This window comes from Anser anser (assembly GCF_964211835.1).
Source record: "Anser anser genome assembly, chromosome: 19".
Lineage (NCBI taxonomy): Eukaryota > Metazoa > Chordata > Aves > Anseriformes > Anatidae > Anser > Anser anser.
In genome coordinates this window covers 3,715,542-3,739,993 of record NC_139740.1, presented here as the reverse complement: position 1 = coordinate 3,739,993, position 24,452 = coordinate 3,715,542, and the positions used below count along the sequence as shown (strand labels likewise).

The 24,452-nt window shown below is 45.7% G+C and overlaps 2 protein-coding genes across 5 annotated transcripts in view; one reads left to right on the top strand and one right to left on the bottom strand.

The window, feature by feature from the left end:
• The window catches only part of SHISA6 (shisa family member 6), a 252,827-nt gene extending 243,034 nt beyond the window's left edge, over positions 1-9,793 (top strand). For all 4 annotated transcript variants that reach the window (XM_083804851.1, XM_083804850.1, XM_083804849.1 and 1 more), the window contains one exon: positions 5,050-9,793. In XM_083804851.1, coding sequence (XP_083660977.1) covers positions 5,050-5,600 — 551 coding nt within the window. In that variant the 3' untranslated portion in view covers positions 5,601-9,793. The remainder of the gene's footprint in view (positions 1-5,049) is intronic.
• Positions 9,794-11,478: 1,685 nt separating this feature from the next.
• The window catches only part of DNAH9 (dynein axonemal heavy chain 9), a 220,124-nt gene continuing 207,150 nt past the window's right edge, over positions 11,479-24,452 (bottom strand). The window contains exon 69 of the mRNA XM_083804844.1: positions 11,479-23,472. Within this exon, the coding sequence (XP_083660970.1) occupies positions 23,461-23,472 (12 nt within the window). The 3' untranslated portion in view covers positions 11,479-23,460. The remainder of the gene's footprint in view (positions 23,473-24,452) is intronic.

The window sequence follows — 24,452 nt, the reverse complement described above, 5'->3', positions numbered from 1 at the left end:
GCTGGTCTTGTGCAGGGGAAGAGCAGTGGTGGATGGGGTGTGGGAACATGCAGCTGAGCAAGAGCATCGGTGTTAATTCTGCCCTACCCAGCACCCCAGGGAAAAGCTGCTTCCAGACAAGTGAGAAAGGTCACTCAGAATGGAAGCTGATATTTTCAGGCATATTAAACCACTTGGTATTGGCTGAAGAATCATCACAAATGACTAGGCAGCTTGAAACTGTTAAAACCATTTGAAACAGGAGAGACAAGTCCAAAGAGGGAGTACACTGGAATTGCTAAGAAAGAAAAGCAGAGAAATTACCTTTGAGAAAAGCAAAAAAATGGCTCTGATGACCCTGCTTACAGACAGACATGCACGTGTTTTAGTCATGCTAACTTACAGCCATGAGAATAAAAACCATCCTTGGCTTTTCCACACTCTCTTCCCAGAACTCCACCACTCATCTCCCTAATTAGTGTCAGAGGAGCTCTGCTCTGCCTTACTGCGATGGGTTTGTCTCACTCATCTTAGACATATTGAGGTGAGACATATGGGGAAGAACACTCATTTGGGGCATTCTCTCTAAATAAGAGACGAAAACAAACAAACAAACAAAACCTCTTGGGCAAGTCAGCTTGTCCTAAAGCCAAGTCAAGAAGTCAAGATGAAGCACTCAAACATTTGTGAAGTTTGATGAGACCAACCCTGGTCAATCTTCCAAAGACTAACAAAGGGGGAAAGAAGGGGAAGGGGAAAAAAAAAAGTCTAGAAAATGTAATTTCCAGTAATTCCACTTCCAAGCATTTGAAAAACATGAGTAAAGCCCTACAAATATAATACTGATTTTGAAGAAGAAGAAGAAGAAGAAGAAGAAGAAGAAGAAGAAGAAGAAGAAGAAGGAAGAAAGAAAAAGAAAAGGAAAACGAAAAGGAAAAAGAAAAAGAAAGAAAAAGAAAAAAAAGAAAGAAAGAAAAAGAAAAAGAAAAAGAAAAAGAAAAAGAAAAAGAAAAAGAAAAAGAAAAAGAAAAAGAAAAAGAAAAAGAAAAAGAAAAAGAAAAAGAAAAAGAAAAAGAAAAAGAAAAAGAAAAAGAAAAAGAAAAAGAAAAAGAAAAAGAAAAAGAAAAAGAAAAAGAAAAAGAAAAAGAAAAAAAAGAAAAAGAAAGAGAAAGAGAAAGAGAAAGAGAAAAGAGAGAGAGAACTCACTATTAATCAATAGACTAGTGTTTTCCTTCTATCTACTCATCATTTCTGGCCTTTAGAAATCCACTCAGGACACCTTTTTGAATTTTAAGCACATCCATGAGGGAGAAACTTGTTTGATTGCAGTTTTATTTTGGCTAAAATTAAAAATGTCAGTTATCACATGAGCATCGGTAAAATGATAAGGGGTAGCACTATGAATACCTCATTATCCCTGTGAACTTTCTGGTGCAACAAGGATGAGATGAAACAGACTAGCAGGTTTCAGGTCTTGGAGACATTTTGGTTTCAGCAGACAAGCATAACCAGACATCAGCAGTTCCACCACCACCCATGGGGTGAAGCACCTGGAGCCTTGAAGCTCAGAAGCCTGGAGCTGTGCTTGTTTCACTGCTCTTCACTGCAGCAGAAAAGTTGCCACAGAGCTTCCTCCTTGGCACGAAGGCACTCACGTGACACAACGCACCCAACCCCTCCTCAAACTCTGCTCTCCATCGCTGGTCCAGTACTGCTCACCTGGCACTACCTTTCAGAGACAGCAGCCTGTTAAATGTCTGCCTGGTGCCTGCTTAAGCCAGCTAGCATGGAGTTTGTGGGTTTGATTCCTCTGAGATGGAGATGTGAAGTTTGTCTGCACCTGAAAATGTTTCTGGAATAGCTGTGCCAACATCTACATGTGTCTCTCAGCAGCAAAGAAGGAGACAGCCTGCATGAGCCTCAGAACACCTTTAAAATGAAATCAGGTCCCTGAATGGGTTAGCCACTGCTAGCAAAAGGCCGTGGAGACTTCTACACTGCTTACAGAGATGGAATATGGAAGGAAAGGATATTTTTTATGTTTCTAATTGGCTTTTTTTTTTTTTTTTTTTAGAGTGTAGACCATGCTGCATTTTTTACCTAAATTAGCAAGGAACAACTTTGAACTACTTTTAATCAGCTGGTTCTGCCACCTCACTAGCAGAATCAAACTGCTGCAAACATCACTTAAACCGGTTTAGCTCCTGCTGGCAATTACCACAGCCAGGTGTGAGCATCCAAGCACATCTCCATGTGGGATGTTCTCTGCTTTAATTACATCTATTTAGAGTCACTTGGGCAAATCCAGCAGCAGTTCTCTCTTCCAGAGCAGAGGCCAAGTGCCAGAGTGCTAATTGCTCAGCTCCTACTCTGCAACCAGCCTTACACATCATTATCAAGTCCGTGCACATTAAGTGTGTGCAAGTCTACCTATGGCCACATGATAGAAAACAAATGTCTAAAATTCCTGTGGCCATATCAAAATTCCCCGGTCCTTCTCAGGCTTCCTAGAAGGTAATTTTGAAGGCACAAGGCATTTGATTCCAGGGGAGCTGCTGTCTGACATTTGCAACAAGATTCCTCCAATAAGTTTTTGATTGCAAAAAGCGACTCATTTCTACAATATATACTCCGGTGAGCAAAGCGTATTCATGGCAAGCATGCCAACAGAGGAGCGCTCTGGGTAATCTTCATACCCTGGCAATGAATAGGCTGTAAAGAAGAGCTTGACTGAAATGATGGTGCTAATAGGGCATGCACTTCAGCACACACATTCTCAGTTCGTATTTTTGGATGCTGAGATAAGACCAGCCATTCTCTTCACGGATCTTCTAGGGTATTTGGACTATTTGCAGAAACATGAGTAACGGCAGCCAGGCGGCATCAAAGAGAGCACTGAGCATGTGGGATAGGAAAGGTGGAGACCAGTGCATGAGAGCATCCAGCACAGGCTGCTTAAAGCACTCTGAGTTCCTCCTGAAGAGCTCAAGACACCAATTTTAAACTATTCTCTTGTGAGCTAACTTCTGGGGTGTTGTCAACACTCAATCTTGTATCATAAGACATTGGCATTTCCTCAGATAACTCTGCCTCATGGGACAGCCAGCCAATTCCTCATCCAATGTGATGTCTAAAACCTATAGATCTATGTCTGTGTCAGAGTAAACAAGGAATTTCCTCACCAAATTTCTATTTAACTACTAGGTATGTTGAATGTCTACATAGACTGTAAGCGTTTGAGGACACGGTCTGGACCCACCATCCCATGAGAGCCATGTCTCAGGACAAGGTGCTGTCCCATGAGAGGATCATCTACTTCACACACCCCATGGTTGCCTAGACTGTCCTGCAGCAGAGCTTTGCAATTTTTATCACCTGAGCATCCTCAGAAATGCCACACGTAATTTTTTCCTCCTCCTCCATCTGATACTTTCCCAGCTTACATCACCTACATCAATGGAGTGAAATACTGAAGCTGAGAAAAGGGGTTCTTTTTTATTATCTTTATGATGTATCTTTATTGTATTTATCTTATAGGCAAAAGACTTTGCAAAGGAATTTTATGACCGGTCCCAGGAACTGTGTGTGGCCTATAGGAGATGAGGTCTTTGCCCATCAACACTTGGCTCGAGATTGATAAGGAAAGGGCATATTGGATGATGTGTGTTCTCAACTCTGTAGTCCCTGTGATACGCAGCTCCCATTAGGTCACTCTGCAAGAGACCTTGCTCTCTCTGTAAGGTGGAGAATTTCACTTTACCTTTGTGTGGGGAAGCCCCTTCCTACACGCCAGCTGGGGTTTTGTTGTCTTCTCTAAGGAGAGGAAGGCTGCCTGCCACATGCCTGGCATGAGTCTCACTCTGGGGTTTCCTGAAGTCCCTGATAAGACAGAAAGGATGGGAGATGGACACATCAAGGAAATATCTTAGAAAAAGAAATGGAGTAGAAAGGCACATACAGATTCTGAGCACAGGGCATTAAACACACCTCCATCCCCCAGCCCATCGAGGCCAGTGTGGGGCTTTTTCACTTAATGACAGTGTACGTCTGGTAAGGGACTGGTGCTCTGTGCTTTACACCTCTGCAGTCACAGGCACATCGTAGCAGTCCACAAGCTGCACTGGCTTTGAAGCCCAGCGACTGTTGATTAATCTTATATATCTTATATGCTTATGGCATATGAACATCAATTAGTTTTACCAGAAAGTTGGGTTGTTTTTTTTTTTTTTCTTCATCTTCAAATTGCAAGTTGCTTGAGTCAGGTCATTCCGTCTGCTCTGGGATTAAAGTGGTATGTTGGGAAGTATCTGCAACAGATGACATCCTCGTATGTTTGAAATCCAAAAAGATGATGCTGTGTGTCTGTTTCTGTGTGCTGAGTTCCTGAGTAACAAACAGATAGTTTAAGACAGAGAAGAAGCAAAATGAGCAAGAAACTTTCCATGAGATAAATTCTACAATATCAGACAAAATATCTGGAAAACTGGAAAATAAAATCTCAGACAGATGATTCAATGTCTCAGAGAGAGCCCACCACAGCTACTTTTTTATAATTAAAAACAGACATTTAAAATGAGACGACATCACTTAGGGATGCCACAGCACATCTACATCTGAGGCCAGAAATGAGGCATGGGTTTCCCCAAATGGGGAACTTGGCTGCCCCAGCTCACCTTCCCTATGCTTCCTTTGTATTGCGAAGGTGATGTTGGATAACTTCACCATGACTTGCTGTTTGTGTAAATCGTGTGGTACCATGGTCTGTACTCAGCAGCGCATGGAGTCTGTTGTGTCATGGTGCGGGAAGGTGTGATGCATCACACAGGGAATTGCATCTGTCTCCATGCAATTGGAGCTGTCTCTGTCTGCCATAAGCCCATGGCCACACAACCCATGCAGGGCTGGTGCCTCTCCAACAGGCAGCACCCTGATGTGGATGTCCATGCTCAGGTCCAGCTGCTGGAGACAGTCCTCAGGTGTCATTAGGAGGCTTCTCCATGGCTGTGTGAAGCACACAGCCTGTGGGACATGGCTCTGACATTTCTAACTGTTCCCTTTCTTTTCCCACAGCTGACAAAGAGGCTGATGAGTATTACATGAGGAGGAGACACCTGCCTGACCTGGCAGCCCGGGGCACACTCCCTATCAACGTCATCAAAATGTCTCAGCAGACCAACCACAGGGAGAGGCCCCGCCGTCCCATCAGGGCCATGTCCCAGGACAGGGTGCTGTCCCCTGAGAGGATCATGCCCGAGGAGTTTAGCATGTCCTATGAACGGATCCTCTCAGACGAACAGCTTCTGTCCGCGGAGCGCCTCCACTCCCAAGACCCCCTCCTCTCCCCGGAGCGGTCAGGATACCCCGAGCAGTCGATGTCGCGGGCATTGTCACACACAGACGTCTTCGTTTCCACACCTGTCTTGGATCGCTACAGGATGACAAAAATGCACTCCCATCCCAGTGCCTCAAATAACTTGTACAATACCTTAGGTATGAACCCAACTTCCGCCAAGCGCCAAGCATTTGCCTCCCGACGGCACAACACGGTAGAACAACTGCATTATATTCCAGGACACCACCATCACTACCGCACAGCGAGCAAAACAGAGGTGACTGTTTGATATCATGACCTCGAGCATTGTAGATATTCAGTAAGGACCGGGGTGGCCACCGCACCCCATACTGCAGTGGCCTTATAGGCCAAGATAACCTCTAATAACTCAGTGTCTGAAAAGACTTCTCTGACAGTCCCACCCACATTGTTGTTTTTAAAGCCACCCCTGCATTGATGACATAAGGAGAACCCAACCAAACTGAAGTTAGTGAGGGATAATGGAGGAAATTTCCTGACATGCATCAGTTTCTGTCAAAGAAAGCCATAGTAGTAGATGGCTCCTTTCAAGGGCTCACCTGCTTTATCTGATTATTTTTATCGATTTAGGACTTTTCAATTGCTACAAGCAGAACCAGTCTCACGCAGCCTGTGACGGGGAGGAGAAAATGCAGCACCCCATCCTGGCAGGAAGGGGCCCTGTTCTCATCCCTCATGCCAGCCATCATGGTTGCCCTTTCAGTAGCAAGTAGGTAAGCTTCTGGCTGCTGGGGGTCACCTCCAGACAGCTTGGTATCAGCCAGCACCCATCCATCTGGTCTTCCTCACCCTTGGAGCAAATTCAAGGGAAGACTTTGCTAGGGGACTGGCAGATCTAGGTACGAGAATAGCCTGGCTGAGAAATAACAATTTAGTTTATATTAAATATACTCATAAGATAAAAATATACTAGTGCCTACAAATCGCCTGCTCTCTCAGTGTAGGAAGTAGTGGGGTTGATGTGTTCAATAAGCACAAATATACTGAAATGCTTGTTAGACCCTTTCTCCACTCATTCTAGTATCTCGGTGTCTCCAACGTGTAAATAGGAAGGGGGAACAGGTTCTCTCTTCCTTCAGCTTCTTGCCACTGCTGAGCCTACAGCACCAGAATTTGTTCAGCTTCACGCTGCTGACCTGTACTGGGGGAAGCCCTGACTCCACGGAAACTCCTGCCAGGAAAGGCTATTATGGTTTTCAGTGAGCCTGGGTTTCTCAACAAGAGTTTCTTTTCCTGACAGTATTTTCCACTGGCCCAGTTCCCCTGTTTCTAGACATATTTCCTCCTCTCAGTTGCAACCTAGAACTCTGTATGTAGCAAATCTCTTTCTATCCCTTAGCAGAAACACAAAGCTGAGGGTGTCTGTCTACCGAAAAGCAGGCCGGTAATTTTCTGTGATTGTCTTACTAGGTAATGGCCCAGAAAAGAAACCTTCCAAATTCCAATTCCACTGAGTCCCAATCCTAGCCATGCAGACAGTTACATTTCATGCATATAAATTATATATCCAGCATAATTATAATAAATGGGCATGTTGTATATCTGATATAATGGTAATTAGATACTGTATATTTGTAAAATCTTTAAAAAATAGACTCATGGGTCCAGAATTTGTGAGGGTTTTATCTCTGGCTTTCTAGACAGCTTGAGATCTGATTTATTTATTTATTTATTTATTTATTTATTTTCTTCTCATTTTTTGCTCCTATCAAATTCTGTGGAACCAACTCACACTAGAACGCACTTCTTTGGCCAGGAAAGGATCTCAGAGGTTCTGAAGGCCCCCCAGACCCAGTGCTGTAACTGCAGTAGTGCCGGACACTATCCAACACTCGCTGTCCTTGGTGTGAACTCAAAGCACCACCACATGTACCACACGCTCAAACCCCCGCACCCAACCCAAATGACAGGCATGCTCCCTCCTCAGGGTGAAAAGATGACTGACTTTAGGTTGCAAACACGTTCCCATATGGTACTTTTCACATCCTACTTACCCACATTCCCCACTTGACTCTTTACTAAAATCCATTTAAATTAGCTCTGTTCTCCTCCCCTCAAATACCTCCCACATCCTGGCCTTAATGCTGTTCCCAGCTCAATACTACATACAAGGATTGTGGGTTGTTGTGAATTTGACGCTCACGTGGCAGCTGATGATGGAGCACCTGGATCGCCTGGTGCAGAGTAGGCAGGAGGAGCATGCTGTCTACTCCAGGTGGAATTTAGAGAGGCCACAGAGGGGGAGCCAAGCTGACTTTCACTGTGCTGCCTTTTTCAAAAGGGATCCGAGGCCCTTCTCTTTCCCACACCTTCCTGGGGTTGCTGCTCCTAGTTCATGGACTTTCTTCTGCCCCACCTGATGGAGACTGTGTTCAGAATAGAATCCATCTGAGAGAAGTACTGGGGCTTTGTTTGACGGAAACTGAGTTGGGAAGGAACAAATAAGTGTCTCCATGGTCCAGATGGTCAATAACGTGCAGCCTTGGGCAAAACTGTTCTGGGCAACAGACAAAATTGTCTATGGATCAGGGTAGAAGGTCAATAGCATGGGAGGGACAAGAGAGAAAAGGCTCACACCTCATCTCCTGACCTTTCCTTTGATGGACACTCCTCTCCCCAACTTCCTTCAAGCTCCTCAGCTCAGTCACTGGGTATTTCTTCACAGAATGCAAATCCCTGTGAAAACATTGCCCTTGGTGATTTTCCTGCAGTGTGAAATTCATGACTGATTTGAAGAAAAAAATGCACATGGCTGATGGGGAGGCAGTCCCTGCTGAGATTCTGGGGCCTTTCCAGTCATTTTTGGGCCAGACAAAGCCAGGGTCTTCTCTGCAAGCAGGGAAATGTGAACAGTGTGGGAGAGGAGAGTCCAATCTAAGCTCTCCAGGAGCTGAAGTGGCAGGGCCAGAGGAGCAGAGTGACCATGTGAGGCCACGGGTAGGTGAACACTCCTCTCTTTCCACTTCCATAGCTGTATGTCTCAAGCTCTAGTCCTTGTCTAAATGTTCAGTTTGTGAGCTAAGAAGCTGCTGGACCAGATGCAAATACGGAAAATTTTCACTCAAGTAGCCCGTGCAGATGCTATGCTGTGCTCCAGGCCATTTGACCTCAGAGCCTTCTCTTATTCTGACCAACATCACAGGCCCTCTGATAACTTTTCCTATCAGGCAATAATCCTCCAAAGAAATCTTGGCCCTGTTTCCTCACCTCTTCCACCCACACAACAGTTTCAAGCAGATGTGTCCCATGAGAACCATAAAAAAACATTTATAGGCCAAATCTTTTCAGGGACTCTGTCACCACCACGCAAAATTTTCAGCAATTTCTTTGAGAAGGCACCATGGCCTGGATGGCTGCAATTTGTTTCTGGGCACTGTGTGTTCCCATGGCTTGACCTGTGTGCTGGAATGTATTGCTATCTAGAGGTGTAGCATTTTAGCACACAGAGGTGTTCTTACATCATTTTTAACTTATTCCTCATTGTGACAGTTTGTCGCTGAAAGGACCCTTGGGCCAGGACTGGAAGTCAAGGTCCACAGTCTAGTCCCTAGCACTTCTGTTTTCTGTAGTCAACACGTGATGATAACAGCAACACTTCCCTATTCCGCAGAGACATTATGAGGGTTCATTCTATAATGTCTATGAAGTGCTTTGAGACCCTCTCACAACAGACACTGTAGAAGAGCAAAGCGTTTTTATTATTGTTTTTCACCATTGTCCTGCCACATCATGTCTGATGTGTTGCAATCCAGTGTCTACCTGCAAAGAGAGTGCTGGGTAGGGGAATGCAGCTCCCCAGACTTCCCACTGCTTTCCTTCTGGTCATGGTCCCACTGGCAGGCAGCAGCTCTTAAGGATGCTGTTACCTGCACTGTGACTTTTCTGCTTTCTTCTCCTCTTGTCTGAGTCACCATCTCATTCTGCACTCAGGAGGAAAGCAGCAAGCAGTCACATTCCTCTGTACAGTAAAATATAATCTGCCTTGATTAACCTAATATACTATGAAGAATTGATCTGTCTTTTTCTCCAACTCACAGGTGGAAACACACATCTGTGGAGCATCCAGTTCCCAGAGTGCATGTGCAGGGACTGGGGGAGGGTGATGTAGAAAAGTTTATATTATTTCCTACAAACTCATAATTATTTGCATTCCCCAAGCAGCAACACCTAATAGTGAGCTGCACTGGGTTTTATACAATTATCTCATTAATACAGATACACGTATGTATATGTGTATACATATAAATACGCATATATATATATACATATACATACTGTAAAATGCAGTCATCAGGTTCCAAATGACCCTGTACCAATTTAAGCTTCCAAAATTTATTGACTCAGTCTTTGAAATGTGGAAAACTATTTTTAATGAACCATGCAGATCACCACATGGAACAGAAATTTTGTCGTAAAAGACTTCTAAAAAGAACTTCTAAAACTTCTAAAACTAAAAAGACTTCTAAAAGACTTCTGACAGTGAATTGTGTTTTAAGGAAAAATGAAATATTTTTCAATGTTTTAATGTTCCTTTTATAAACAATGCTCTGTTACTTGGGGATGGGGGTGGGATGGTGGGTGGAAGAAACAATTACTTGGAAATAAGCCCTCCTTTCCTGGCCTAGATTTAATTTCTGCTTACTGTTTTGCTAACCTGGCCGGCTGCAAAGCTAATCCCATGCATCTGGGCTTCCTGCATGTGTATTTCTGTTCTTGTGTCTATCAGAAGCTTTCCCACCAGAAGTCTGCAAGAGCCTGGCATCAAGTTTTTTGTAAGAGATAGGTAGTTCCTGGTAGCTGGGAAGATTTCTTCATCTTCCACAACAAACAAAACCATCGTGAAACAGGGTAACTTTAATTGTATTTGAAGTAAGAGTTCTAATTTGTGATCAATTTGCCATCTGCAGTTCATGTGATGGAGAAGTAGCTTGTCTTAGGTTTGTTTCAAATTTAGTGCTTGGTCCAGAAGGAGGGACTCTGCTGAAATATATTTAACACATACAGATTTCATGATCAGGTGTATTTCAGTTGAGTAAAAGTTAGTAAGGGGAAATATGTGAGAAGGGGGCTTAAATATTTTCATAAAATGTGTTGTTAGCAATAAGCCTGTGCTGGGGTTGTTTCTTAGAGAACAACCGCTTCCGTGTTGTGTGTCCATAAGTGGATGGTAGAAGGTGTCGTTCCCAGCCTCTCTTAGCTGGTTCAAGGCTGCAAGAAGGTGCCCTCACCGAGCCCAAATCCCAGCTGGGAAAACCAACCTACGCTTCACCTGCTGGGGGCAAGGGGAGAGTCAGACCCATGCTGTGAACATGTGGGAATAAATCTGGAAGCGAAATCTCAGCAGCGAGCGAGGCGACGTCCCGCGTCTCCACCACGACCCGTGACGTACAGGAGGTCTCCGCCGGAGGAGACGCGCGTCGCCCCATCCCCACCCTCCGCCCATGTGCTTCGTATCCACTCCCAGCCTTCCATCTGTAAACCTGCTAGACATTTTTGTAGCAAGAATTTCTTGGCTCTGAGAAAGACACTTCTTACTGTAATATTTTTAGTTTGGGGGACAATATTTCCTAAGAGGGGTTAAGTGGATATTTTTGTGCTTTAGCCCAGTTTATGGATTCCATGTTTATTATACAGTAGTACTGAAGAGGAAGTACATTTGTATCTGTAACTTTGCACAGACTCTTGGTTAACCATTAAACAAGCTTCAAGATGAGCAGTATTTGACTGTTTTTCTCCGTATTATTCTTGTTGTTATACTTACCTGTAAAAGCACATTCTGTATGTACTGTAAACAAAAATATTATCAGTTTAGTAAAATTTAGAGTCTTAAGGATTTTTCCACTTTTGTCAGTAACAAATATTTATGGATTCAAAAATAAAGGCGATTTCAACATATAAATTGTTTCCTTTTTGATATCTATTGGGGAAAAATAAAAGGCCATTTTCTTGGCAGCCTTCCCAACCTTTGTAACCAGCGTTTGAAAGGTAGATATCTTTATTTCTGTGTGTACTTAAATAGCATCTATTAAAACAAAAGCTACAAGGTCTGGAAGAGTCATTATTTTTATGTATTTATTTATTGCATTTCATCATTATGCCAAGAAATAGCAGAGTGAAGAAGCAAGACATTATTACATGTTGTAAAATTTTGTCGCTCAAGCCTATAAGATTTTATTTTAAAATTGGCCTCCTTTAATTTTACATTGGCAAGCCGTGATTCACTATCCATCTAAAAGGCTGTACTGCAAAGTCAGTGAAATGTCCCATAGCACTGGAGGCTTCAAAGAGGGCTTTGCTTTTACTCTTGGCAGCTTGGCACACGCAGGAGTTTCTTCATCATTCATCCAGGGTGCGAGCAGTGTCAATGAATCCAGACTCTGCTCCTCGCTAAACATCCCTCATCATAGAGGGGTGACAACAACTACCATGGGGGGGCAACTGCACTTTCACCTCTGCCAGCTCTGAGTTTGGGGTTTCTGGAAAACATGGCAGTGTTTATCTCTTGCCTTTTTTTTTTTTTTTTTGAGGAAATGTCAGATTTTGTGTTTTAATTTTAATATTCATTTGCCTTGAGCATTATGCAAATTTGCTTATATATTAAAAAAAAAAAAAGTGATATCTGGTAATTGGGAAGGATTGCTGGAAGTGGAAATTGTTGAGGCACCAGAAGGCTTTCACAGCACCCCACTGAGATGGGCTGAAGGAGGGCAGGAACCTCAGTGGGGCTTCCCTCCCAGCACAGAGCCCCGACAGCCTGTCCCCATGCTGCCAGGCTCTGGGAGAAGCTCTCCTCATCTGCTGGTGCCACATTGCCCCTGTCCCTTCTCTCCTACCTTGCAGCTATTATGGGCCAAGGCATGAAGCTCCAAAGGGTGATGAGCCCCAGGGGTCCTTCCCCACCACCTCCTCAGTATGGTGCAGAGGTTACCCCATCACCACCCCTCACCTGCCAAGCTCCTCCTCGGGCTTTCCCCATTGCTTTCTGTTCCTTTGCTGCTCTGCTTAAACAGATTAAATAAGGTTTGGGCTGTAACACACCACTACCCTCAAGAGGAGACAAGCATTTCCCAGGGCAGGTCTGGTGGGAAGATGGGGCCTCTTTCTGCCCCTCTGGCTGGGATTGTGCTGGGGGTCTCCTGTCTCCACAAAAGCAGAGCTCAAAGTCAGCAAAGCATAATCAGCACTTCCTAAGAAACACACAAACCCAGCAGAGTTAATTAAAAAGCGTTTTAAAGGGAGAAGTTTCATTTTGCCTGGCGGTTCTATTCATAATTACCCAATCCTTTGTAGTACTAATAAGTGGGGAGGGAGCAATGGGGAATTAGCTAATTTCTCCACTTCCCATAAAAGGTATTGAAGAGAACAGCAGGATTTATGGCATTGAGAACCAGTGATGACTGAGATGAAGCTGGAGCCAATTCTTGCCTCAAAGGACAATAAATCCTGCTGTTTCCAATTCCTGTAATAATTGATTTCAGTTCTATGGTGAGGACCTTAAGCTCTGATATCCAGCCCTCATTCAAGCTGTCTTCGCTGGCCCCACTAGGTGATCTCCACAGGATCCCTGTTGGTGGTCAGAGGGGCATCTCCAGGGGCATGGGCAACCTGGCAGGATCCCAGATGAGGTCTCTGCCAGACAGTTCCTGCCACACAGGGTCTGATTTCACATGTGCGACTGGAGGGACTCTGATGGATGGCATGGAGAGTGTCTGGCCTGCCCCAGTGCAGGCCATCGCAGCCTACCCTGTCCCGGGTCACTCGGCAGGGTCCTCCTGGGCTGTGTGGTGGGAGGCAGTGGTCCCTGCCCTCTGCGGGCACACACCCACGTACACAGCCAGGGTGTGGCACAATTCACTCCCACACTCTGTGGGTGAAGGTGTGGTGATGAAGGCCCCACCTTGTCTCTCTGGAGATCAGTGCACAGAGGAGAGCTGGCAAGGCAGGGGCGTGCTGAGCAGGTGTCCTCACTGAGGACTGAGGCAGTGGAGCACAGAAAGAGCAAGACCAGCCATGGGCAGAGAAACAAAACAAACAAAAGGGCTTTACCTGGTAGGCCTTGTGGATGGGCATGATGGCATTGTGGGGTTACCTGGGGAACAACAGGGTTGGATTTTGCCAGCAGTCTCTTCTATGTGGTGGAGATGGCTTAGTCACAGGTCAGTTCAACAGCAAGGCCGTGATGCCACCTCCTCGTGTGGTTGTTGGCACAGAGCACAGCCAGGGCTGCAGGGAATTAAAACACTCGACAACAAACCAGCAACCTGTCCCTCTGGGGAGGGTAAGATCCAGAGCCAGAACGGACAGGGCTCTGTCCTCTCCTTGAAGGGAAAAATACAGAAATGTTGCTGGGAACCCACAAAGGTGGTGGAGTAGTCTGATGGAGGACAAGAGTCTGGGTGGGAGGAATGGCCAGCCCAATAAGCCTCATCTTCCCAGTAGCTATCCCACCACCCCTGGCTACAGCACAACAGATGTGGATGTTTCCCAAAACCTAAGGATTAGCCCTGCTCTCAGTTGCCTTGTAAAGACATTGAAAACAGATGACAAATTAAAGGACTGCAGGATAATTAACACCTGTCAGCATGGGTCTGAGAAAATAGATCTTGTCAAAGAAACTTGAAATCATTTTCTAATATTATTAAAATTTGGTCTGTCAAGGATGCAATACGCTTAGTTTTTCCTACAGTATTGGATCATGTGCTACTTGACAATCTGATTAAGATTTTATCACTGCACATTATTGAGAAAGCTGATGTTAAATGGGTGCAGCAGCAGGGATCTGGCAGATCTCAGATTGGGCTTCAGTGGGTTTTACCCTCTGAAGAGTTGTTGCAAGTGGCATTTGGCAGAACTTAGCATAAGACCATATACTGTTCAACACTGAGCTCAGCAACCCAGAAATAAAGATAAAATCATTGCTGCTAAAAGTTGCAAGAGACACAGAGGGGTTTGGAAGCAAAGATCAACAAAAGTGGAAAGTTCTGATGCAAGAGTATTCTGAGTCCTTTGAACAAAAAGTGCCAGAATACAGTAAAAGAAATCAGCCCTCCAGGAACTGGAGCAGGGCTCCTGGGACGGATACAGATGTCTTAGTGGAGAAGCAGTCCAACTCAAAACTGAACAGGGGAAATGCTCTTCAGCGAGGTTTTTACAATGATCAGCATTTTACTTCATAGCAAGAGGCTGAGAGGTGACTTGATCACTAAGTGAAAACATTTTTAGGGAGTGAAAATTGTAAGATATTAAGGAGCTCTTTAATCCAGCATCAGAAGAATCAGCTGGTGAGACCTGAAGCCAGACAGACTATCACTGTAACAAATTAACAAGGAAAGTGAAGTTTCTAAGTATGGATGATTTCAAAAACTGAGTTTTTTGTTTTCTGAAAAGCAAGTCTGCTTCAGCAACCCCAAGTTCCTTGGTTGGGTGCTGGGTATAGTTGTTGATTATAAGGCATTGAGACCAGATGGGTGATGTTTCTTGATGTAATAAATGCTATGTGGCTGCTAAGACTTATTGCTTCAGTAATTCTTTGAACAAGATATCACCTTTCTCTCAGCTATTTTCATAGACAAAACCCACAATTTGGTGAGCACTTCTATGAGTTGAAGTTCACTTCAAGCCTGGATGTGCTTTCTGCCCACGAAGGAGGGATCTGTTTCCACAGGGCATTTCCTCCCAGGCACTAGCGCGCTTACAGGCGTTTAATAATGAATGGAGGTTTGCAAGAGCCTCCAGGAGCATTATCATTCTCTGCAGAGCAGAGAGGACATCAGAAGGAGAGACCTTCGGAAGTGACTCACCCCAGTCACACAGTGAGTCAGGAGCAGCCTGGGAATACGCCCCAGTGCCCCATCTCCCTCCTTGTCAAAATGCCAGGTAGCAGCTCTTCCCTTCTGCCTCGAGCTTTTGGGAAGCACTTTTTGTTTATTTTAATTTGAACTTCAGGCTGCTGACAGAGTTCTGCATCTGCCAAAAAAGCAGTGCTCTTCAGTTCAGTTCAGTTGCTGTAGGAGAGGGACATCCATCAGGGGACGGAGGACAGGTCTGGATGATTTGCAGCACATGTCCATTTCAATACCCAAGTATGGCCAGGAAGTCCTTTTTGCTCACCTTCTTGGTGTCTCTCTTTGCTTGCCACAAGACTGCATCAGGGTAGAAATCATCTCAGGGATGACTAAATAATCTTTCAGAACATTTAGTGCCAAACTGCTGCCTCAGAACTCTTTAGGAGCCAGATCTGCTCAGAGATTTTGTAGGGTTTATACGTTGGACTGAGGTGCCTGCTGTGATCAAAACTGCTTGGCTGCAACAAAGCTCAGGAGCTACCTCAGTCTTTTCAGACCAGGATTCATCTAACCCTGATGCAGTAACTGAAAGATGTCCTAGTGCAAGGTAAAAGAGTTGCCTAATACCAGTTGCCCTTTGGGCTGCCCAAAAAGGGATTACTTTGGATTGAAGAATTTATTTTTTAGCTTATTTAAGAAGTGAGCACCTGCTGCATTGCTCAGATTTCCACCAGCAAAGTTCCACAGACAGCACACTCTTGCTGAGTGCTTTACCCAGGCCCTCCAGATCCCAAAGAATCCCCCAGCAAGGTGTGGTTTTTCTCCTACTCCTCATGCCACCTCTGTTCCATCAAACTGCCCCCAAACCACTGGGACTCAGGTTAGCTAACCCTTACCAGTGACTTCACCTATCTTCTGTGTTAGTGGCAGCATTAAGAGACCAAAGAAGCCTGGGAGAAGAGCTGTTGTAGGAACAGCACGGACTTATTTGGCCACCTTCAGTCTTTGCAACACCTGGCACCACTGGCAGTGATCAAGCACATGGGAGCACTCAGCTCAGCCAGAACTTTGGGATTTTCAGGCTCAACTCTGTGCTGAGAAGTCAGGAGAATCTGTGCTGCCGCAGTATCTGTGCTGTCACAGCTAGCAGAGCTCCATCTGGGAAGTCCCCCACAGAGACATGTATTGCACAGAGGTTTCTATTCTGTGCTCTAGTGGGAAATGGAGGAAGAATAACTGGGCTGAGGACTTTGATAAATCAAGTCACTCAAGGAAAAAAAAATGCAGATAACTAGGAGAAGCTGCTTGCAGCACTCCTAAATCATCTTCCATGCCTGTGTTTTGTTCCTTGCATGCAACTAGAGACTGACTTAGCCCAACAGGGAGCTCACAGTGGAGCATGCAAGCAGGGAAACACGCACTGCCTTGTTTATGAAGTGTTTGCTTTAGTGGTCAAGAGAGGAGGGAGAAACCTGTCCGTGCAGGGCAGGTCTGTCACTGGCCAAATACATGTGAGCAGGCACAGGGAGGAGATGCACTGCCAGCAGCTCAGTGTCCACACAGAACCACAGCAAGCAGCACCATGGCAAGATGCTACTTAGTGGAAAGAAATAATCCTTTTTACTCCTGCTCTGCCTTGAAAAAATAGTTCTGAAGACAAATCATTCTCCTTCTCTCTGCCATCAGAACCTGTCAGCACCAAAGAAAACTTTGCTCAAAGACTTGAAAGCTTCTGCTATTGGCCAAAACCCCTTGTGATCAGCTGAGATTCTGGTGCCTGAACTGTCCCTCTGCCCCATAGCCACTGGTCAGAGATGTCTTTGTCCTGGGTTTATGTGGCAAGGTTTTGGTAGCAGGGGCCTGCATGGGTGGCCTCTGTGGAGAAGAGTCCAGAAATTGCCCCATGTCAAATAAGACGGCATAAATAATAATCGTTCATAGGACATAAATAATGTCCAGTCCAGGTCACAAGACATAAGTAATGTCCAGGTCATAGGACACAAGTAAGGTCCAGGTCCTGTGACTCTTTCTTTCACCACCAACCTGAACAGTGCTCTCTGATGGAAGAAATGCCATCCCTTGTTGTTTCCTTGCTCCCCGAGCAGCCTGGCGTTCACAGCAGACGAGACAAATTCCTAGTCCTGGTCCTGAGAGAGGGTGCCTTCTTCACTGCCCATATTTCACATCCCCTACTCTCATTTCCAAGAGCCTTTTCAGTGGCATTCATCACTGGAATACATCAGGCTGTATAAAGGTAAGTTTATCTCCAGATACCCAGATGAAGGGCCAATGTTTTCCTCATTGTACAACGACTTAAGGCTTGGAAAGGTAATCGTAATTGTGTTGGTGCATTCTCAAGGGCCAGGTTTATAAAAGGAACTTGTTTGGGAAGATTTACCATCACAGAGCATCTTTGGGACATAAAGGAAGAGCCTCAGCTGCATTTATGAATTCCTGCGAATCAGGTACCGTCGTGTCCGGAAAATGAGGCCCAAAATCAGTGCTGTCTTTTGTGCATGATTTCCTAGGCAGCACATGGAGACACAGGCACCAAACTTCCAGCCATTGACCAGCAACACTGCCCATGACCCCATCAGCCAGAAGCTCTTCCACACTCCATGCCCAAAACTCCTTCCAAATTTGATGTAGGGCTCTATGGGTAGTAGTGTCCCTTCAGCACCCAGCCCTGGCATGTCCCTGGAGAAGGTCTGTTCTGTGCAGTGCCTGAGATGGAACCACAAGAGAAAAGGAACCTGCAATCTGTAATGGACTGCACAGCTGTTTTTTTGTTGTTGTTGTTGCTGTTGTTGTTTTGCTTTGTTTTGTTTTGTTTTGTTTTGGGGGAGGGTGTGTAGGTATTTACTAATTGATTTAGGGTTTGACTTTGCATTTGGTGACAGGACATCTCATGCAAACTTGTGGAATTGCCTCGGGTTAGTTCTTTTTAATAAACACTCAGTAAAATACAATTCCAGCTTCATCTCCCAGGCCTCCTCTATCTTTCTCATGTCATCTTCCAGTTAGACACCCACCAACTCCTAGCAGCTTTACCCAACTCATCCCAGTTCCTCTCCTGTCCCAGTCTGAACACACTTCACTGCTTCCCTGTAAGACATCTTTCAGACACTGCTGAGCAATGTTATTTTTTTGTTTGTTTGTTTTTATAAACATAAAATCATATAAACACACATAAAAAACACACATATAAACACACATATAAAATCATCTGAATGTGAGTGAATTTTCATAGGAATAGGCATTCTTAGGCACTGGGGCTGTTTGGACAGACCCATTAGTTCCCACCCCCCAAAGTTCACACAGCTAAACATTTTCAAATAGCTTTCAGAATTTTGTCCAGGATTTTTTCAGTTTGATGCAGAATCTTTCCTAAAAAAATGTCACCCTGAGTAAAGTTTGCCAAAATTATAAACCTCTGGGAAGAGGGTCTCTTCCCCCCAGGACATGCTGAGCAGCCAGAACCACGTGCCTCCCACCAGCCCCGAATGCCATGATAGCATGCACACATTTTCACAGGGAGTGTGGCAGACAAAGCACTTACCAAAAGGAACTGAGGTAGTACCAAAACCTGTGATATCTCTGCTGCAAAATATAATCTAATTAGTAACAAAAAGTCCACATTACTTGCCCAGAAGCTATCCTTCTATCACGAAACCATTGCTCTGTTCCAATTACTGTGTTGTCAATTATGATAACTTCTGCAAGAAGCCTTCTTGTTATAACATCCCCCTTTGATATGTGGCTGCTCTGCTCCATCTCCTTTGAAGCTCATTATTTTTATTAAGATTAATTTAGGATTAATTGTGGCTGTAATTCTCTAAAAGGAAAAATACGAGGCAGGTGGGCTGGTGCTAACCTGTTTTATTGTGCTCATGTCTGATTTCAGGTCAAGGCTGAAGGCAAATTCACTCCTGGCTTTGCACACTATGCAGTACAACCAAGGACTTAAGAAAAAGAGAAGTACAGTTCTCACAAAATTTTAACTGTGCCCTTTTTGAGTGTAGAGAGCAGTAGAAAAATAGTCCAAGCAGCAGGCCACCTAGAACAACCACTTTGGCATTATAGCCCCTTGTACAGTCTGCAAAGAAGGATGCATGAAAATTTATATCCTGTATTTGTGACAGGAGGTTGGATAGAACTCCAGATGCTTTATTATTCACAAGTCTCTATTTTAATATTTTGAGTAGAATATTATTTTTGTTTTGGCAGAGCTGTCCTTTAGATCAGCTGATGATGAGAATAGAAAAACCTCTGAAATACACCCAGCATTCATTTCTGAGCATTTTTCTTTTTGCCTGAATGGCTGAAAACCCTGCTCAGCTCATCCCTGTACTGCCTAGGAGGCTGATGGTGCTGCAATCCCCCAGTGCCTGTGGGAGGATTGAGAGGATGCCATACTGGACATGCAGAGAGACCAGTGAAAGCTCCTAAAAGCTCGCTAGCATTTCTTCAGGGACCTCTAGGCCATGGCTCAGCAGGGATTTGCAGCCTGTGTTCTTGAACAGATGGGCCCTGTGAGACCACGAACTGCAGACCTACCCCAGAGATCTGCTCTCAGCTCTGCCTGTTCAACCCGAAGCAGCCACAGCTCTCCCATTTTCTGCACGCCACTTGCAGCCAGGCCTATTTATGCCTTCATCCCCTTCCCCTGGGGTGGGAACTACATATGATTCATTGCCAGTATTGCTGGACTTCGGGCAAAGAGAAGGAAACGCACCTGATTATGGGCAGAGGTCACCTTGCTTTCCATCTCCATGTCCCATCTCATCCTCAGCCAAAAAGTGAACTCACAGGCAGAGTTTATGTCTTTTTGAGCCAAAAGACAAATATTTCTTTCTGGAGATGTGCCCCATGGCCTCTGATCTAAGTGAGAGGCGTCTGCCCATAGTGCACTTCTGCAGACCCAGGTCTTTCATTATGTAGGGCTAACACACAAAGGAGGAGAAGGTCTCAGGGGACAGCTCTTAAAATGGACCAGGACAAATTCCTTTGCTCCTTCGTATGGATGGCCATTGGTTTCTCTTGCCAAAAACCAATGCCTCTTCACGAAAGCCTCGGGCTGGTGGCAGCTCCCCACAGCCTGCTGTCCACCCGTGGGAACCACCAGAAGGTAAGAGCTGCCAGCAGCAGGTACCCCTGCGCTCACCCTGCTGCAAAGCGCCCTCCTCCTGCAGCAGGAGATGCAGCAGCCCCCGTGCCTTGTCCTCGCTGTTCATATGAAGCCATTGACTCACCTCTTCCTATGTGTTTGGTGGCCTTGTCACAGTGTCATTGATGTCACCGGGCGTGTTGCAGGTTGTTGGTGGTTATCCATGTTTTCTGTATGCAACTGGTGAGTCCGGGGTAATTGCTATGACTGATAGCAGGAGAGCATGTTAGTACTCATTAGAGACAAATTGAGCTGCCTGCTGTGAGCAAAATAAAGAGGTATTTACCCAGGCTTTCTTAGTGACTGTGTTTACACAGAAACATCCCCCTGTCTGTGGGATTGAAGAGATGCTCTTACCCGAGCCTCCAAAGACTGGGTGGCAAAAGGAGGACTGCATGGGGAGGCTGAACATGGGTGGTGTGGTATCCCTGTTCTGCCTGTGTTGGAGAAGCTCAGCCTGGGGAAATGCATAGTGTTAAATATGAAAGAATCAGCCAACCGTGCTGGAAAAGCTTTACCACAAGGAGAATCTGGCAGCCAGCTTGGATTCTGGTTTAATCTCCTCCACTCCCCCCAAGCTGGTGCTTGCTGGAACCAGGTTATGGCAGCTTGGTCACGTCTGCTCACCCTGTCCCTCCAGGCTGGGCTGTTTCTCTGTCCACAAACGACAGCCAGCTCAGTGCTACCTTTACCTGCAGGTGAGTGGATGGGAAGACATGACACCTTTTCTACAAATGGAGGGGGAGAGGAACCAAACATCTCAGGACACGGCTGAGTTCAGCAGCTCATCAGGCTGGACGTTTCCCATCTGCTTCCAGGGCAGGCAGTTGCTGCGGACTTTGCAAGGCAGAGGCTGGGCAGAGCCAGGGTCCTGCTTTGCTGCTTTCTGCCCTGCACACCAGCAGAGCTCCCGTCCCTCCGGCATGTGCCTGACTACTTGAAGAACAGGGAGGTTTGGGGAGCGCCTGCAGCCTGCAGCGTGCTGGCTGGGACTTGCCATTGATGGACTATGGTCAGGAGTGGCAACCGCTCATCCCCAAAGAATGCCAGGCTGTGTTGGACCTGCTGCCCTCTTTACTCGCCCAGTTATGAGCACTGAGGGTGCCAAATCATGATTTTCAACCATCCCTGTTAAAGTTTGAAGATATTCTTCCAAGGCAGCTAGCTAGCAGGTAATTAGACAGATCAAAGAGCTCAAGAAATGGATTTAGTCAAACGCTGGATTATGTGATTTAATCCGCCTTCCTCATCACGTCTTTTTTCAAAGGTAAATTCAAATTAGCACCTGCTGGACAGCCTATTAGTCAATGTCCTGGCTCTAGTACATTGGAATTCAAAGGATTTCCATTTAAAAGGAGACAATTTCTCATTGTCTCAGGAGCAGGCAGCCACCTCCTTCGCTGTTAATTAACAAACCCACTATACAGCAACAACACGCAGTCATACCTGATTCAGGCTGGGACATCCTTCCTGCTGGGAAAACTTGCTAAAAACTTGATCAGTTTTAGAAAATAAGTCAGTGCACGTTCATCCCTATGAGCACAAAGCCTACAGGAAAGAAGTGGGGAGGATGTGTTACAGGATCATCTCCAAGTATTGTGAGACATGGTGATGACCAAGGTGGGGGAAAAGCTGTGGGAAAGCCACTGTCTCACCTTCTTCCAGCCTGCACCCCTCTCTGCTCTCCTTGTGGAATCAGATGCAAATCCCAGCTCAGGAACTGTACGGGTCAGTGGAGCTGGAAAAATGGTCCAGGAAAGGATCACACTCTCCACCCCTTGTCCTTTCCTCCAGCTGCTGCCGCTGCAGCACGCCAGCCAGCTGTGGCTTGAGAAAAGGAGGCCCTTTGTGCTGACATGCTGGGAGGTGATGGGGCACTGGGGGGGACCACAGCGAGGGCTGTAGGGGGCTGCACGTCCTCCTGCACAAAGGGCACACCACAGCAGGGGCTGGCAGCAGTGGCTGCCCTGCTCCTCTGCAGTCACAGCTTTGAGTGAGCCGCCAGCTCCTCCGCTCTGCAAGACAAGGGCTGACAGCAGGCAGGATCAAACCCAATCCACTGGTTTTAAAGTCAATCAACACAGCCAAGATACAGCCTCCATTTCATATATAAACACACATATATATACTTAAAGGTAAGCTGGCCGGTGTGACTGCAGAGAGCTCTGGCTTGGCTTCACAGCTGATGCAGCCATGACCAAAGCTGATCCCAAAAGCCCCAGCACTGACCTGGATTTAGGGTTCGAAGCAGCACCGCAGCTCCACGTGGCTCAGCAGCAAGACAGCTAACACTGCTCTTAGATATAGGAACAGAGGAGAGGGCTGGGGCAGGGAGGTGACTTTGGCTTCTGGGGATGACTATGCTGAGGCCAGCCACACACATTAGAGGAATGATAAAAAGTGAGAGAGTGCAAAAAAAGAGCCATAAAATGTTCTGAGGACAGGAGAGGACACTTTGAAGTGAAGGGTTTAAAAGCTTGATCTGTTTAGCTAATTGAAGAGAGACTTGAAAGGCAATGTGCTCGCAACAAATAAGTAACTTAATGAGGAAAAACATCAAGTTCTGAAAGGCTCTGCAATAAACTGGGAAAGACAACAGGACTGATATCTGGGAGCTGAAGCCAGGCATAGACCGACTGGAAATAAAAGGTGCAGATTTTACCGGAGACGATGATACAGGAGCAAGCACTGTCAGAAGTGGTGAACTCTCCCTGCCAGTTTTTTCAAGGTGCCACTTCTGGAAAACACTCGTCCTTGGCCTGGTGTGATTTCACCCACCATACTGCTGTCCACAGGAGCCCTAGCTACAGCCTGCAGTGGCAGCCGGTCCCTGCAGCACTGCAAAGGCATCACCAGTTCTTAAGTGGTCTTTGCAGAGAGACGTGTTTGCTCATCACCTCTTGCTAACTCACCGCCTGCTCTGGGAGTCCATCCACAAATTTTCCTGACTGATCTTTACAAGGAAAGGTTATAAGATGAGTTAATTTTCTGTGGTTCTTCAGTTCTCCAGGTTGAACTAATAAAACAATCTTCCAGGAAGACTGAAAGCGTTTGATTGCTATCTTCTTTGAAGACGAGCATGGGCAATGGTTTTCCTTGGGCTGTTCTCCATTGGGAAGGACTTGGTTGCCTTTTGATTTCCCAGACAATCCTTTTGGCTACCACGATATCTTAAAAAAAAAAGAAAAAAAAACAACTGTATCATAAAAATATTTTGTACATATATATTTATGTATAACACAGCAAAAAGAAAGGTTTAGCATAGATTTGAGGATGGGGCCATAAGGACTATTTGGAGGAACCCTTACCACTTGACATTATGATCAGCTTATCATAAGCCCATGGATGAGTGGGTGTGGATGGGTGATATGTGGTGGCCAGGGTAATGAGGAAGCTGTTTTCTTGCCTCCCATATAACAGCAATCCTGGCTTATTCTTTAGACACAGATTTAACTTTAAACCAGACAATCCTCTGCATACATGTGGAGACTGAAGGGGAAGAGATGGCTCCTGACAAAGCAATTCTCCACTCTCATCCCCTGTCAGTGTTAATAGAGCTTTTTTATTGTTATCCACCCATCAACCCACGCCAATTATTCTATTCTTCAGGCTACTGGCACTGCTCCCAGATGCAGAGGTCCTCTGAAGTCAAGTATATCCCAGCCGGCAATCAAATGTCTCGTTAATTTGCAGAGATGCCTCTCGTTCCTTCTCCCACGCACCATCACCTGTGCAGGCAGCCTGACACTTTGCCCCAGCAGTTCTCCAACACATGTCCCCAGTCCCTGATCCTCGGTCCCACCAGCCTGGCCGGGTTGACACCAGATGCTGTTGTTGTCATAACCATCCCAGATGTTCCTAAATCAAACAGGCTGGGGACAAATGACTCCTAAGAGCAAACAGATCAGGCAGGTGGCCTGGCTGGTACAGAGAGGGGAGCAGGATCAGGCCTGCAGGCAGGCAAGGCAGGCGCATGGGCTGCTGACCCACGAGGTGCTGCTGGCTCCAGCGCAATCTCCCAGCAGAGCCAGAACTGGTTCTTCTAAGGAGTGCTGAAACACCTTCCCTCAGGAGCCAATTCACCCTTAGGGTTAGTGCTAAGGCCACAGAGGACGGAGTGCAGTGTCCATGATCAAGAGAGAGATGGTTT